We start from the raw sequence: 11,371 nt of genomic DNA on the forward strand, positions 1-11,371 counted from the left end.
TCCTTAACCACTGCAAGCAGACATACGTGAAGCGTGACGTCATAAATCTCGCCCGCAGGCTGATCTTTTAATAGAAGGCACTGGTTGATACTGTTGATAGGAAATGACAGGTCTAAATGTCAAAACTGTCAAATTTCGGAACGAACTTTCGGATGTATGTGACAGGCTTTTTTTATTTCACAGGATAACTTCAAATTTTGGATGTCGTACCATCGGATTTCGGGTGCATGAGACTCCGGCTTTATTGTTAATCTAAGAGTCGGACGCTTTTATGAGCTCTTGTCACTGGAGAAAAATCAAAGGATAGAAGACTATCAACTGGCCGTATAGTCCAGGCAGCTTAGGCCGTAAAACCAATCAAGAAACAAGAGTAGTAGCGTGGTAGTAGTATTAGTTCAATGGCCACAGCTGCCAAGGCTATCCGGCCGGCAGAATGGGAATGGTTACGAAGGTAACCTTAAATTGGCTAATTTTTTTTGTTTTTTATTTAAAGTTGCAAATATGTTTGAAATATGTTCTATTTACCTGCCCTATTAATATGTGCAGTTGTATTATTTGTCTTCGGATTTTTTCCCATATCAAATAACATTACAAACTTCCCAAACGATCCTCCTGAAGATCTCTTCAAGCTGTCAGTAGATCTAAACGTAACTTATCCACCTCATATAAACAGGAGTGTACTGATTATAATCGATGCTTTGAGATGGGACTTTGTAGACCATTCATTAATGCCTTTAACGGCTGGTCTCATGCGCGAGAAAGGCTGTCTTAGTAAAATAATTGCTGAGAGCCCCACAGTGACATTACCTAGGATTAAAGCTTTAACAACAGGAAATATACCTCAGTATATTGATGTTTTACGAAATTTAGCTTCCTCCGAGATACTGAACGATTCATGGCTTCATTCCGCCGTGAAGAAAAGATTAAAAATTGTTTTTTATGGTGATAATACCTGGGAGAAGCTTTTCCCAGATTTCTTCTATCGATCTGAAGGTACCACATCTTTTTTTGTATGGGACTTCAAGGAAGTTGATAATAATGTGACGCGCAATGTTGAATTTGAATTAAACAATAGTGATTGGGACATCATGATATTACATTATTTAGGTAAAGATCTACTATAACATAATTAGGTTTTTGTCATATGTGATAGGCCATTACAGGTCTTGACCATATAGGGCATGTCTTAGGCCCATATTCTTCAAAGATGGTTACCAAGTTGAAGGAAATGGACGAAATAATTAATAAAATTCACACAAGACTTTCCATCAATCAGAATATTGTTACTTTTATAACTGGAGATCATGGAATGAGGGATAGTGGAGGTATATAGGGTCTTTCCTTAAGATGTATTTTTTGAAAGTTTTTTTTTTCAGGTCATGGAGGTACAAGTCAACCTGAAATAACAGTCCCTTTAATTTCTCTAGGACTACCATGTCAAAACTCTTCATTTTATCAGACAGATATACCTGCAAACTTGGCAGTTCTTCTTGGACTCAATATCCCAATTACAAGTATAGGAAATTTACAAAAATCACTTCTACATAATTTATCTTTAGATCAGTATCTGTTTGCTTTAAAATACAACACAGATTTATTATTAAAAAAAACTGAAAAGAATATTTCTTATTGTGAGCAAGCAGATATTTTTTACAGACAATTTTTGTATGAAGCAGATAAAAAATATGGGAATAAAGCTTTGAATCTTTATACAAATTGTTCTAATGAAATCACAAAACTTCTGTATGAAAATTCAAGCAAGCAAGACATGATATCACTGTTTATTTCTGTTTTTCTCATGCTCAATGTCCTTTTTATGTCATTAAATAATTTGATGACCAAGAAAATTAAATCTTTTGCATTTGAATCCATTTTTCTCTTTAGTACAACAATATTTCAATATCATATTCAAATAATAAGCATATCATATGTTTTTGCAATATTATTAGGACTCTCTGCTATAATAAGGCTGAAAACAGTATTTCAAGAAACATCTTTTTCAATTTTCCAATCTAGTTTGAATAATATTTTAATATTTTGTATGATATTACATCCACTTTCATTTATATCAACTAGTTTTATTGAAGAAGAACATTACTTTTTTATTTATTTTACAGTGACATTAATTTTATTTATTACAGTATCTACTAGAATTATAAAAAATTATATGAATATTTCTTATGCAGTTAATGGTATTTTAATACTGTTCGCCATAAGATTCTCAATGGATTTGAATTCAACTGTAGAGAACTCGGTACAAAACACCAATAACTGGGCACATTACTTTAATGACAAGAATAATTTGATATATTTGCAAATATTTTTTGGTACTGGGTTGACTTTTGTGTTCATAGTTTTAATGACACATTTTAAATCATCTTTTACCAGTAACTGGAATATTTTCTTAACAGTGACTACTTTAGTATTAATATTTTTGTTAAAATTACTTCCATATCATAACACACTCTTAGGAAAATTAATATGGACTATAATATTAATTCAAAAACTAATTTTTAAAAATTTCTCATGGTCAGTACTATGGATCTTGGCTGCAACTCTGCTTATGAAACCTCATAATGTTTTACTTATATCAATTGCAGTACATACTGAAGTAGTGATATATTCTTTAAATAGAACAAACAATAGTAAACAAAAAGTAACATGTGTTAATAATATTTCTTTCTTAGCAATAATTATGTATATCTTTTCTAATTGTTTTTATTTTATTCAAGGCCACAGAAACAACCTTGCTACTGTAGATATATCAATAGGCTACACAGGTTTGAGCAACTATGAACCAATTTTAGTAATTTCACAAATTTTAATGCACACCTATATCTTTCCAGTATTATTTCACTTGATAGTATTACAAAAGATTGACTACAAACAACAAAACATTTTTTGGATTACACTATTAATACTGAGAACATTAGTAGTAACTTCAACCTGTATTGTAACTATTATTTTTAAACATCACCTCTTCATATGGTCAGTTTTTGCTCCAAAATTGTTTATAGAAAGTGTTCATACAGGGTTTTTATTTACTGAGATATTTATTTGGACATGTTTTACTTGCATAAAACGAATTGTTAAATTTTCTATAGATACTCAAATGCTGTGAATAAGAAGTAGTTTGAGAATTATTAGGTTATATTAATAAACTATTCTAAAGGTTTCTGTTGTTTCTTTTAAATAATAATAGTCTAAGATCCAACTGCAGGAGTATTACAAGGGCTATATTATATTCTAAAGGACTGTTTGATCTCGTCAAATCGGCGCCGTGAATGCTTCACCGCAAGCGTTGAAGAAGCGCATTTATCTATGAAAAAGCGTTGGACGTCAAACGCAAGCGTCAATCATACAGCCTCAACACAAAAAGTATCATTTTTACTCCTAATAAAACAATATACCATTTTTTTCAAATTTCATAAAGTATTAATTTACGCCTAGGCGTAAAAGTGTCAAATTGAACGGGCGTAAGGCATAGTTTCTAGATACATAATTACTTACAAGTAGTGATGGAATAACTTATGAATAACTCGAGCGAAAATTCGCTCGAATACTCGATTATTGAAATAACCGACATCACTCGATTATGAACGACCGATGCAAGTTACGAGCGACGAACGCGAGCGATCCTAAAATGAAATTTGAATTCCTAAATTGAATTCCCATTTTAACTTTTAATGTGACATACTGATGTGAAACAAGCGAATTTTGCTATAGACATTGCAGGTAGCAAATGTATACAACGTTATCCGTTGCGTATCTCGTAAACTCGATTATTGAAATTAATCGGTTTTCCCCATCACTACTTACAAGGTATTACTTTTAAATATTTTTATATTATTTGGAATATTTGAAATTGTTAAATATTTAAAAATTGTGGCGTTTGAAAAAAAAATAGCATGTCCTACGTACAGCCTCGCCACAAATATTATAATTTTTACTCATAATAAAACAATATACTATTAATTATATATTATTATTATAGTATCCTTGGGATTATTACGCTCATCGTATTTTTAATCAAAACTTAATTTTTATATATATTTATGAATAGGAGAATACTCTTTTAACAGGGTGCCCATCAAAACTTACCGCGACTATGTTTAGTTAATAATAACTGATTTTGGGGATGACACAACTCATAAAAGGATGCCTATCAAAAATTTGCCACGGTTCAAAGTTTTTCCTACGGGCTCGGCAACAGAGCTTTGGGCATCTGTAGCTCCTGTAATAAAAACTTAGGAATTTTGTATTAAGTGCCAGCATAAAGTATGTGTTCAGGGAAATATTTTAACTTCTACAGGGTGGTTCAAAAAAAAGTGAGAGGATCTGGATGATTTTTTTTAAAATGGTATTGCACCTGTATGTTATTGCATTTTTGGCTTCCTTTTTTATCACTTTACATAATCCTAAGGTATTATAAAATGTTTTGTTATAAATTCCTAAATTTTTTAAAAAAAGGCTGAAGACACTACTTTATTTATTTATTAATATTTTTGAAACTATCGAAATATATTTAAGGGTGTTCCATCTTAAAAAAATAATTCCAATCCACTCGTACTTTTTTGAGCCACTCTGTAGAAGTTAATATATTTTCTGAATACATCCTAATACATACTTTAGATTGACATAGGTATACAAAATTCCTAAGTTTTTTATTATCTACAGGATGCCTGATGCACTGTTGCAGGGCCTGTAGGAAAAACTTTGAACCGTGGCAACCCCTATTTGTGGCAACTTTTTGATAAGCACCCTTATAAGATCATGCACAGAATAAAAATAGCTTTAATTCAATACATAAATGATCAAAACATTTTATAAGCGTAATGTCTTCTCCAATATCAGTTATTATTATTATTAAATTAAACATAGTTGCGGTACCTTTTTGATAAGCACCCTGTTATAAGTCCTATTCATAAATACACATAAAAATTAGGTTTTGATTAAAAATATGATCAGAGTAATAATACTGCACCTAGATCCTGTACATATTTATGAAGTTATGAAAATTTAACTATCATCTGGTTTGTCTGGGGGTGGACCACAAGGCTGTAACATTTTTTCCATCAAATTAAACATCACTCGAGCCTTTGCTTCATTTTCAGCTACTGCGAAATAACTAAGCAAGTCTGGATGACCTAGATAGCTGGAGTAACTATCCCGATGTTGATTAACCAGCCATTCAAATTTTGTAGTATCAGCATGACCTGTTCCAATATATTTCGACTGCAAATGCTCCAACTGACTGTGAATGTTGTATCTGTCACCCATTGTGCTCACTACAACAAAATATATCAAATTTATTTTCGTTATAACGTTTTTAATCTGAATTTTTACCTCAAATACAGCTTTTGCACCACAGATAATCTCAAATTTTCCACAACAAATGCTGGACCAGTTAGTATATCTTTGAGTATATCTCTTGTCTATGTGCTGAACGCTGACAAATGTTCTCCTCTTCTGTGATGTTTCCTGCAATGTTTATTTTGATTGAAAAAAAAAATGTGGTTAGGTTAGAAAGAGGTTAGACATGGAGTTTATGACCAGTGTTGCCATACTAGGGAATTTTTCCCCAGATCTGGGGAATTTTGACGGTAACAAAAGGAAACAGAGAATTTCGGGCGAAATCTGGGGAATTTTAACTTATTTTTCAATTTTGCGTTAAAATATCATCTTCGTTAGGGTGCATCCACACTATCCTAAAAACGGCGTATCGGCGTAACGGCGTAATGACCTTGAATAGATTTCCAGTAATTCTATTGGCTGAAACATTCATCTGTCAGAAATTTTATCTGTCAAATTCATCTGTCAAAAATTTCAGCCAATAGAATTACTGGAAATCTATTCAAGGTCATTACGCCGTTACGCCGATACGCCGTTTTTAGGATAGTGTGGCTGCACCCTTAGAGAACAACGCTGTGGAACAACGGCATACCGTCGAGTCGGCCGCTGCTGGCACGTATACGTAGACCAGGGCCAGTCAACTGAGATATACGACCTTGAACGATCTGTTTTTGGGGTAGTAATTTCCTGGGGCGCTAGATGGCGTATTTTTATTTTAATTTTTCTAGTTGCCTAACAATTGCGTACAAAATTGTTTTTATAGTTGCCTAAATAGACCTATTAATTATGTTCTGTATGTCAAATCAGTTTTCCGTTTCCGGCATAGAATGTTTCCGGCTTCCTCCTTCCTCTTCAGTTGTGTTTTGCAATTGAACGGAGATGTGCGTTTCGCTGTTTTTTGGTTGTTTGGCTGTGTTTTTTGCAATCTTCATTTTACAATCGTGATGTTGTATTTTTGAATTTTTTTGAACTTTGTTTTGTGTTTGATTTTTAAGATCTTTATTAAAGGTAAGGTTTAAGTTAAAGGTCTTTGATTTATCTAACAATTTTATTTAATTATCCGAGAAAGTGAGGTAACCTAACCAAGTCCAAATGTCCGTGAATTTTATTTTTTAACAATGTAATATTTACAACGCCATATATTTTTACAAAAAAAAATTAATCAACTCCATATTTTTGTACATAAACTCCACAATGTGATATTACACAATTGTTCAAGTCCATATGTAAAAAATAAAACATTGTTTCTAATGGACGTCACTTTCTCTTGTATTCCAACGATATTTGTTATGTGTTCTTAAATCTGGTAGTTATTATAATAAATATTATACTTTTTAATCTGTTGTTTTATTTGTTTGTAAAATGTTTCATGGTATAATTTTCTGTAAATTAAAATAAATTATTTATTGTAGGTTTTTATGCACATAAAATGATATAAGCAAACCATTTAACACTTTACAATAGTTTAACCTGGTTTAACCTTTATATACCGTATGATCGAAAAAAAACGGCGTCCAGTTGGCTGGGAAATGACGATCAATGACATTTCCCATATAAATTTACATATAAAATGACAGCGATCTTCATTTCATAGCCATCGTCGACGTCGTTTTTTCTCGATCATACGGTATAAATCCTTGTTTTTTACCATTTGACTTGTTTGCCTACTTGGGACCAATCAGATGACTACACATTATTTTGTAGAAATCTGATTGGCTCTAACTGGCGAACAAGTCAATACGTCTTGCTTAAAAATAAATTGCATCTATTTAAATTTGCCGCCACATTTGTTACTTTTCTGGGTGGCTAGATGGCGCCACTTCAATATACAGATTACAGATTTCTTTACAAATTTGAAACCATTTTGAAACTAAAAAATGCATGGGAGTTAGCGTTCTTCTTTAGTGTGTTCTGTGACGTAGACGTAAAGAATCTTTTACGCAAATACGTTTTAATTAAAATATACTGCGGCCTCCCCATAAGAGCAATGAGAGAATTTATGTCCCAGTATTGAAGGACAGAAGATCGAGTTTGACATAAGTAAGCGTGGATTTTGTTTTCAGTTTGGACTTGGGCAGTCGCCATTAGAGTTTTCTCTAACTTTCTGTTTTCCACGTGTACTGTGTTTTCGTTTGTATTTTAATCTTTGTGCGTTTATTGACAATTTTGTGATTTAGTTTTAAAGACTTTTGCTGTAGTTTAATTAATAGAACAATGGGAATTGGCTACTGCTTTTTGTGTGGTAGAAGCCAACTAACAAAATGAATAATAGAAATTTTTCTCGATGTTCGTTTGTATCATGAAAGCAAAATCAGAAATAAAAGGGATGTTAATATAAGACAAAAATATATTAAACTAATTTTATTCAAAAATCAATAATTGTTAAAAGCATTATATTTAGTCTTACTATTTTAAAATAAAAAAAGACATTATAATGTAAAGACTAAAAATAGAGACTACATAAGGCTAATTATAATGCTTACACGGTTACACACAAACTGTCTTATTGTAAATTATTATTGTTTTTTTTTCATAATATAAAAGAGTATTTACAATGCAACAATGTAAATAATTATATTTTTTGTATCTAGCTTGATTTATGTATAAACTTAATATGTACATACTTTTAGTTATATTTGTTTAATAAAAAATATGTTAATAATAAAGAATTACTTTTGTTTCATTTTAAACCAGGACTGATGTGATTATTGATCATAAATACATGGGCAGTAAAAGAAACAATAGACAGTAAAAAATGTACTGTTATACTTTGTTTTGCTGCAATTTTTAAGTCGAGTGAAATAGATATGCAATTTGTAATACTAAGTTCTTAAGACAGTTCCTTAATTGAGGTTTTACTAAATTATTTTTTGAATTTTAAAAAAAGTGAAATAGATATGCAATTTGTACTACGAAGTTTTTAAGACAATTTCTTAATAATTGTGGTTTTACTAAATTATTTTTTGAATTTAAAAAAAAAATATCGTACCTGTCACTTTTTTTCATTCGTTTTATTTAATAATAATTGTCTAACACAACAAAGTCTACTTAGAACGATATGATATAAATATAAATGAGTTCATTAAAAAATGGTCTGATTAAAATTAGTACCTAAATAAGCAAAAATTATCCCCTCATAAAACAAGAAATTAAGGAGTTCAGTAAAAGGATTGCAACTATATATTTTATTCAGTAAATTTTCATAATAGTAAGTATAAAAGCACAATCTCTAAAACGACAATATGAATAATGTATATTAAGATTTAACTCGAGTTTCAGTGAAAAAACTATATTGATATTAAAATATTTTAATACCTTCAGAATACTAATTACATACCATAAAATAGGAGTTTTTCGATGCGGGAAGCCTATCTAGAAAAAGAATTTTAGAAATCAGCAATGGGATTCTGTAAGCTCTGTAGCAAGAAATTTCCTATCGAGCCTATGCTATTTGTATACGATTGATGAGTCACTAGACAGGGAAATGTTTACAGAATCGCACTGCAGATACCTATTACGCTACTAGGAGCCCCCCATTGTGAGACAGATATAAAATAATTTTTATATACCTATTCCATAGCCTATTTTTTTAAATGTCTGTAATATTTATAATAAACTTATTTTAACGAGTAGAAGTATTGCACCAGCATCAAAATTAACACTACTTGTAAAAAACTGTTGCTCCTTGAGTTTGTAATAGATATAAACAAAATAAACATTCGAAAATAACTAAATCGAAGATATCTGAAAACTTTTGGTTGAAAAAGTGTTTTGCCATAACATGTTGGATACGATTAAAATATCTCAATTGATAAATATGCGCATAATGTTACATTATCAAACTTATTTGATTTCAGAATATTTAACAAAAAACTTCCAATTTTTCGAAAGATTTAATTCAATTATTAGAACGTCTTTAACCTCAACTTAAAATAAATAAAACCAAAACAAAACATATCATATGATTTGGAACTGTCCAATCAAAGTGCTTACAGATCGAGCAAGCGCAGAAAACCTCCTCCCGAACAAGGATAGACTTATGTAGGAAATGCATTGACATTCTATAGCCATCCTTCAACATCGGGACAGGAATTTAAGCGGTACTCTCCGTATATTTTATTAAAACGTATTTGCTTTTACGTGTATAAAAAATAAAAAATATAAGAAATGCGCATGCGTACGTAAACGTTTACGTGTTTGTAGGCCGACTCGACCGTATGCCGTTGTTCTCTATTGTCGGTCTGTTGTCGGCGAGATATTCTAAAGGCAAAAGGATGCTGAAAAAATAAATTGTTGTATATAATTCAAGAAAAGGATGATGATTTACGTAAAAAAGACAATTTAATTAGTATTTTAGTAACAAAAATGTAATCCAGTGTCGTAGTTCACGACCGTAGGGCTTGTGCTTGCACGATACACGATAGGCACAACGACCAGACGCCCGATTCGTTGATGAAAATTATGTTCGATTTTCGATTGCCAGTTAGATGGTGTGTCGGCAAGGAGTTCGCGATCACGGCAATCAACATGATATAATATAATGCTACATATATCTATATTCTAAATATATTTTGTATACTATAAATAAAGATATCCCACCACTGCACTGGTTTCTTACTTAATAAATTCGGGGAAACACCAAAGTTCTCGTTCTATGTTAATATCTTTTCTATTGGCTCTGTGTTTAAACGTGTCACAGAATCATAATAATATTCTGTTTATTCGCTTTGGTGTTTGTAAATTTTGTACCAGGTGCAGTTCGAAATAATGGATTCAGATTCTGAGTACCTTATGAACTCATGTCTTTATAAATAAAAACATCTTTGTTATAATGAACTTAAAATAAAAATTTATTAAAATTTATGTATTTTTATTAATCAAACACATACTATTAAATACCTAAAAATCTCAAAAATTTCTAGTTGAACACCGTTTTATGAAATCATAACTGATCATAATAGTGTTCTTTCTTGGTTCTTTCAAAATGGGGTAATCTGGGGAATTCTGGGGAATTTCAGACATCCGACTGGGGAATTTCTGTCAGAGCTATCTGGCAACACTGTTTATGACATGGAGGAACAGTGGAGGAATTATGGAGTGTAGAGGTAAGGAGAAACAACTCCGTGCATTAAAATATGGTCAAAAAAAGGGAAGAATTAGGATGGCGCTGCTGTAGCAAAAACCTAAAATTTAAGACATGCGCCGAACATTTTTAGAACAGATGATTGAAGACATAAATATTTGACCTGAATCATATACGTTGTGATATACGTGAAGCCGCGGGTTTCAAAAAAATACAAATTTTATTTTTATGTACAATAAATAAATTAACAAGATTTTATTTCAGCAGCCCAATAGACTAGGCTCTTTTTTATTGCTCTCATAAGTTATTTCGCAAATGTCATTCAAGACGACGAAAACATTATTCTGATCGTTTTAGCTTAAAATAATGTTATTATAATGTAAGAAAAAATTATTTAAAGTAATAATTGGTGATGGGTTTAAAATAAATATAATGCAGCTTTAAAATAACTTCATACCTACATTAATTTAGTATAAAAAGTAAGTCAACATGTTGGTTTATTATCAATTATTAGATATCAATATAGACTTAAGGCCTCCTTTTTTTATTTTTTCGTAAAACTCAGAAAAATTAAAGTTATTTCGTAAATCTCATTCAAGATGAAAAAGCTTTAGTTTTAAAAAAAAATTAATGTTAATTATATAGGAAAAACTTTATTTAAAGTTTAATTGATATATGGGATGTTAAATAAATATAAATACAGTTTTTTTTTTTAATATAACGAAACACATTTTATTTAGTATAAAAAATTAAGCCAATATAATGGTAATTTTATACTGTACAAGTATTATTTAACGTTTTTGCCATGTAGTTGCAATTCATTCAGAATAGTGGATTTTATATGTTCGATAGTCGGATGGCTTAACTACCTTAATATCAACTACTTCTAGACAAGAATCGTGTGAAGTATTATCTTCTTTTTCACTCCTAGCTATT

The 11,371-nt window shown here is 30.9% G+C and overlaps 1 protein-coding gene and 1 long non-coding RNA gene across 2 annotated transcripts; one reads left to right on the forward strand and one right to left on the reverse strand.

Annotated features, from left to right (window-relative positions):
* Window positions 1–407: 407 nt before the first annotated feature.
* LOC115884270 (GPI ethanolamine phosphate transferase 2) lies at window positions 408–3,175 on the forward strand. The gene is made up of 3 exons (XM_030902791.1): window positions 408–1,107; window positions 1,164–1,325; window positions 1,377–3,175. The coding sequence occupies exons 1-3, from the start codon at window positions 513–515 to the stop codon at window positions 3,119–3,121; spliced, it is 2,502 nt and encodes an 833-aa protein (XP_030758651.1). The 5' UTR covers window positions 408–512; the 3' UTR covers window positions 3,122–3,175.
* Window positions 3,176–4,675: 1,500 nt separating this feature from the next.
* On the reverse strand, window positions 4,676–5,604 carry LOC115884272. The gene is made up of 2 exons (XR_004050535.1): window positions 5,347–5,604; window positions 4,676–5,288 (listed from the first exon to the last, which is right to left on the reverse strand). It is a non-coding gene; the product is annotated as an uncharacterized LOC115884272 (long non-coding RNA).
* Between the last annotated feature and the right edge of the window lie 5,767 nt (window positions 5,605–11,371).

The sequence above is a fragment of the Sitophilus oryzae genome, unplaced genomic scaffold (genome assembly GCF_002938485.1).
Source record: "Sitophilus oryzae breed Bouriz unplaced genomic scaffold, Soryzae_2.0 scaffold_111_pilon_pilon, whole genome shotgun sequence".
Classification (NCBI taxonomy): Eukaryota; Metazoa; Arthropoda; class Insecta; order Coleoptera; family Curculionidae; genus Sitophilus; species Sitophilus oryzae.

Bases quoted from the DNA above. Each gene is read 5' to 3' on its own strand.
- LOC115884270 (XM_030902791.1), top strand. From the start codon at position 513: ATGTTCTATTTACCTGCCCTATTAATATGTGCAGTTGTATTATTTGTC. The intron at 1,108-1,163 runs GTAAAGATCTAC...AGGCCATTACAG, and splicing joins CATGATATTACATTATTTAG to GTCTTGACCATATAGGGCAT. The intron at 1,326-1,376 runs GTATATAGGGTC...TTTTTTTTTCAG, and splicing joins TGGAATGAGGGATAGTGGAG to GTCATGGAGGTACAAGTCAA.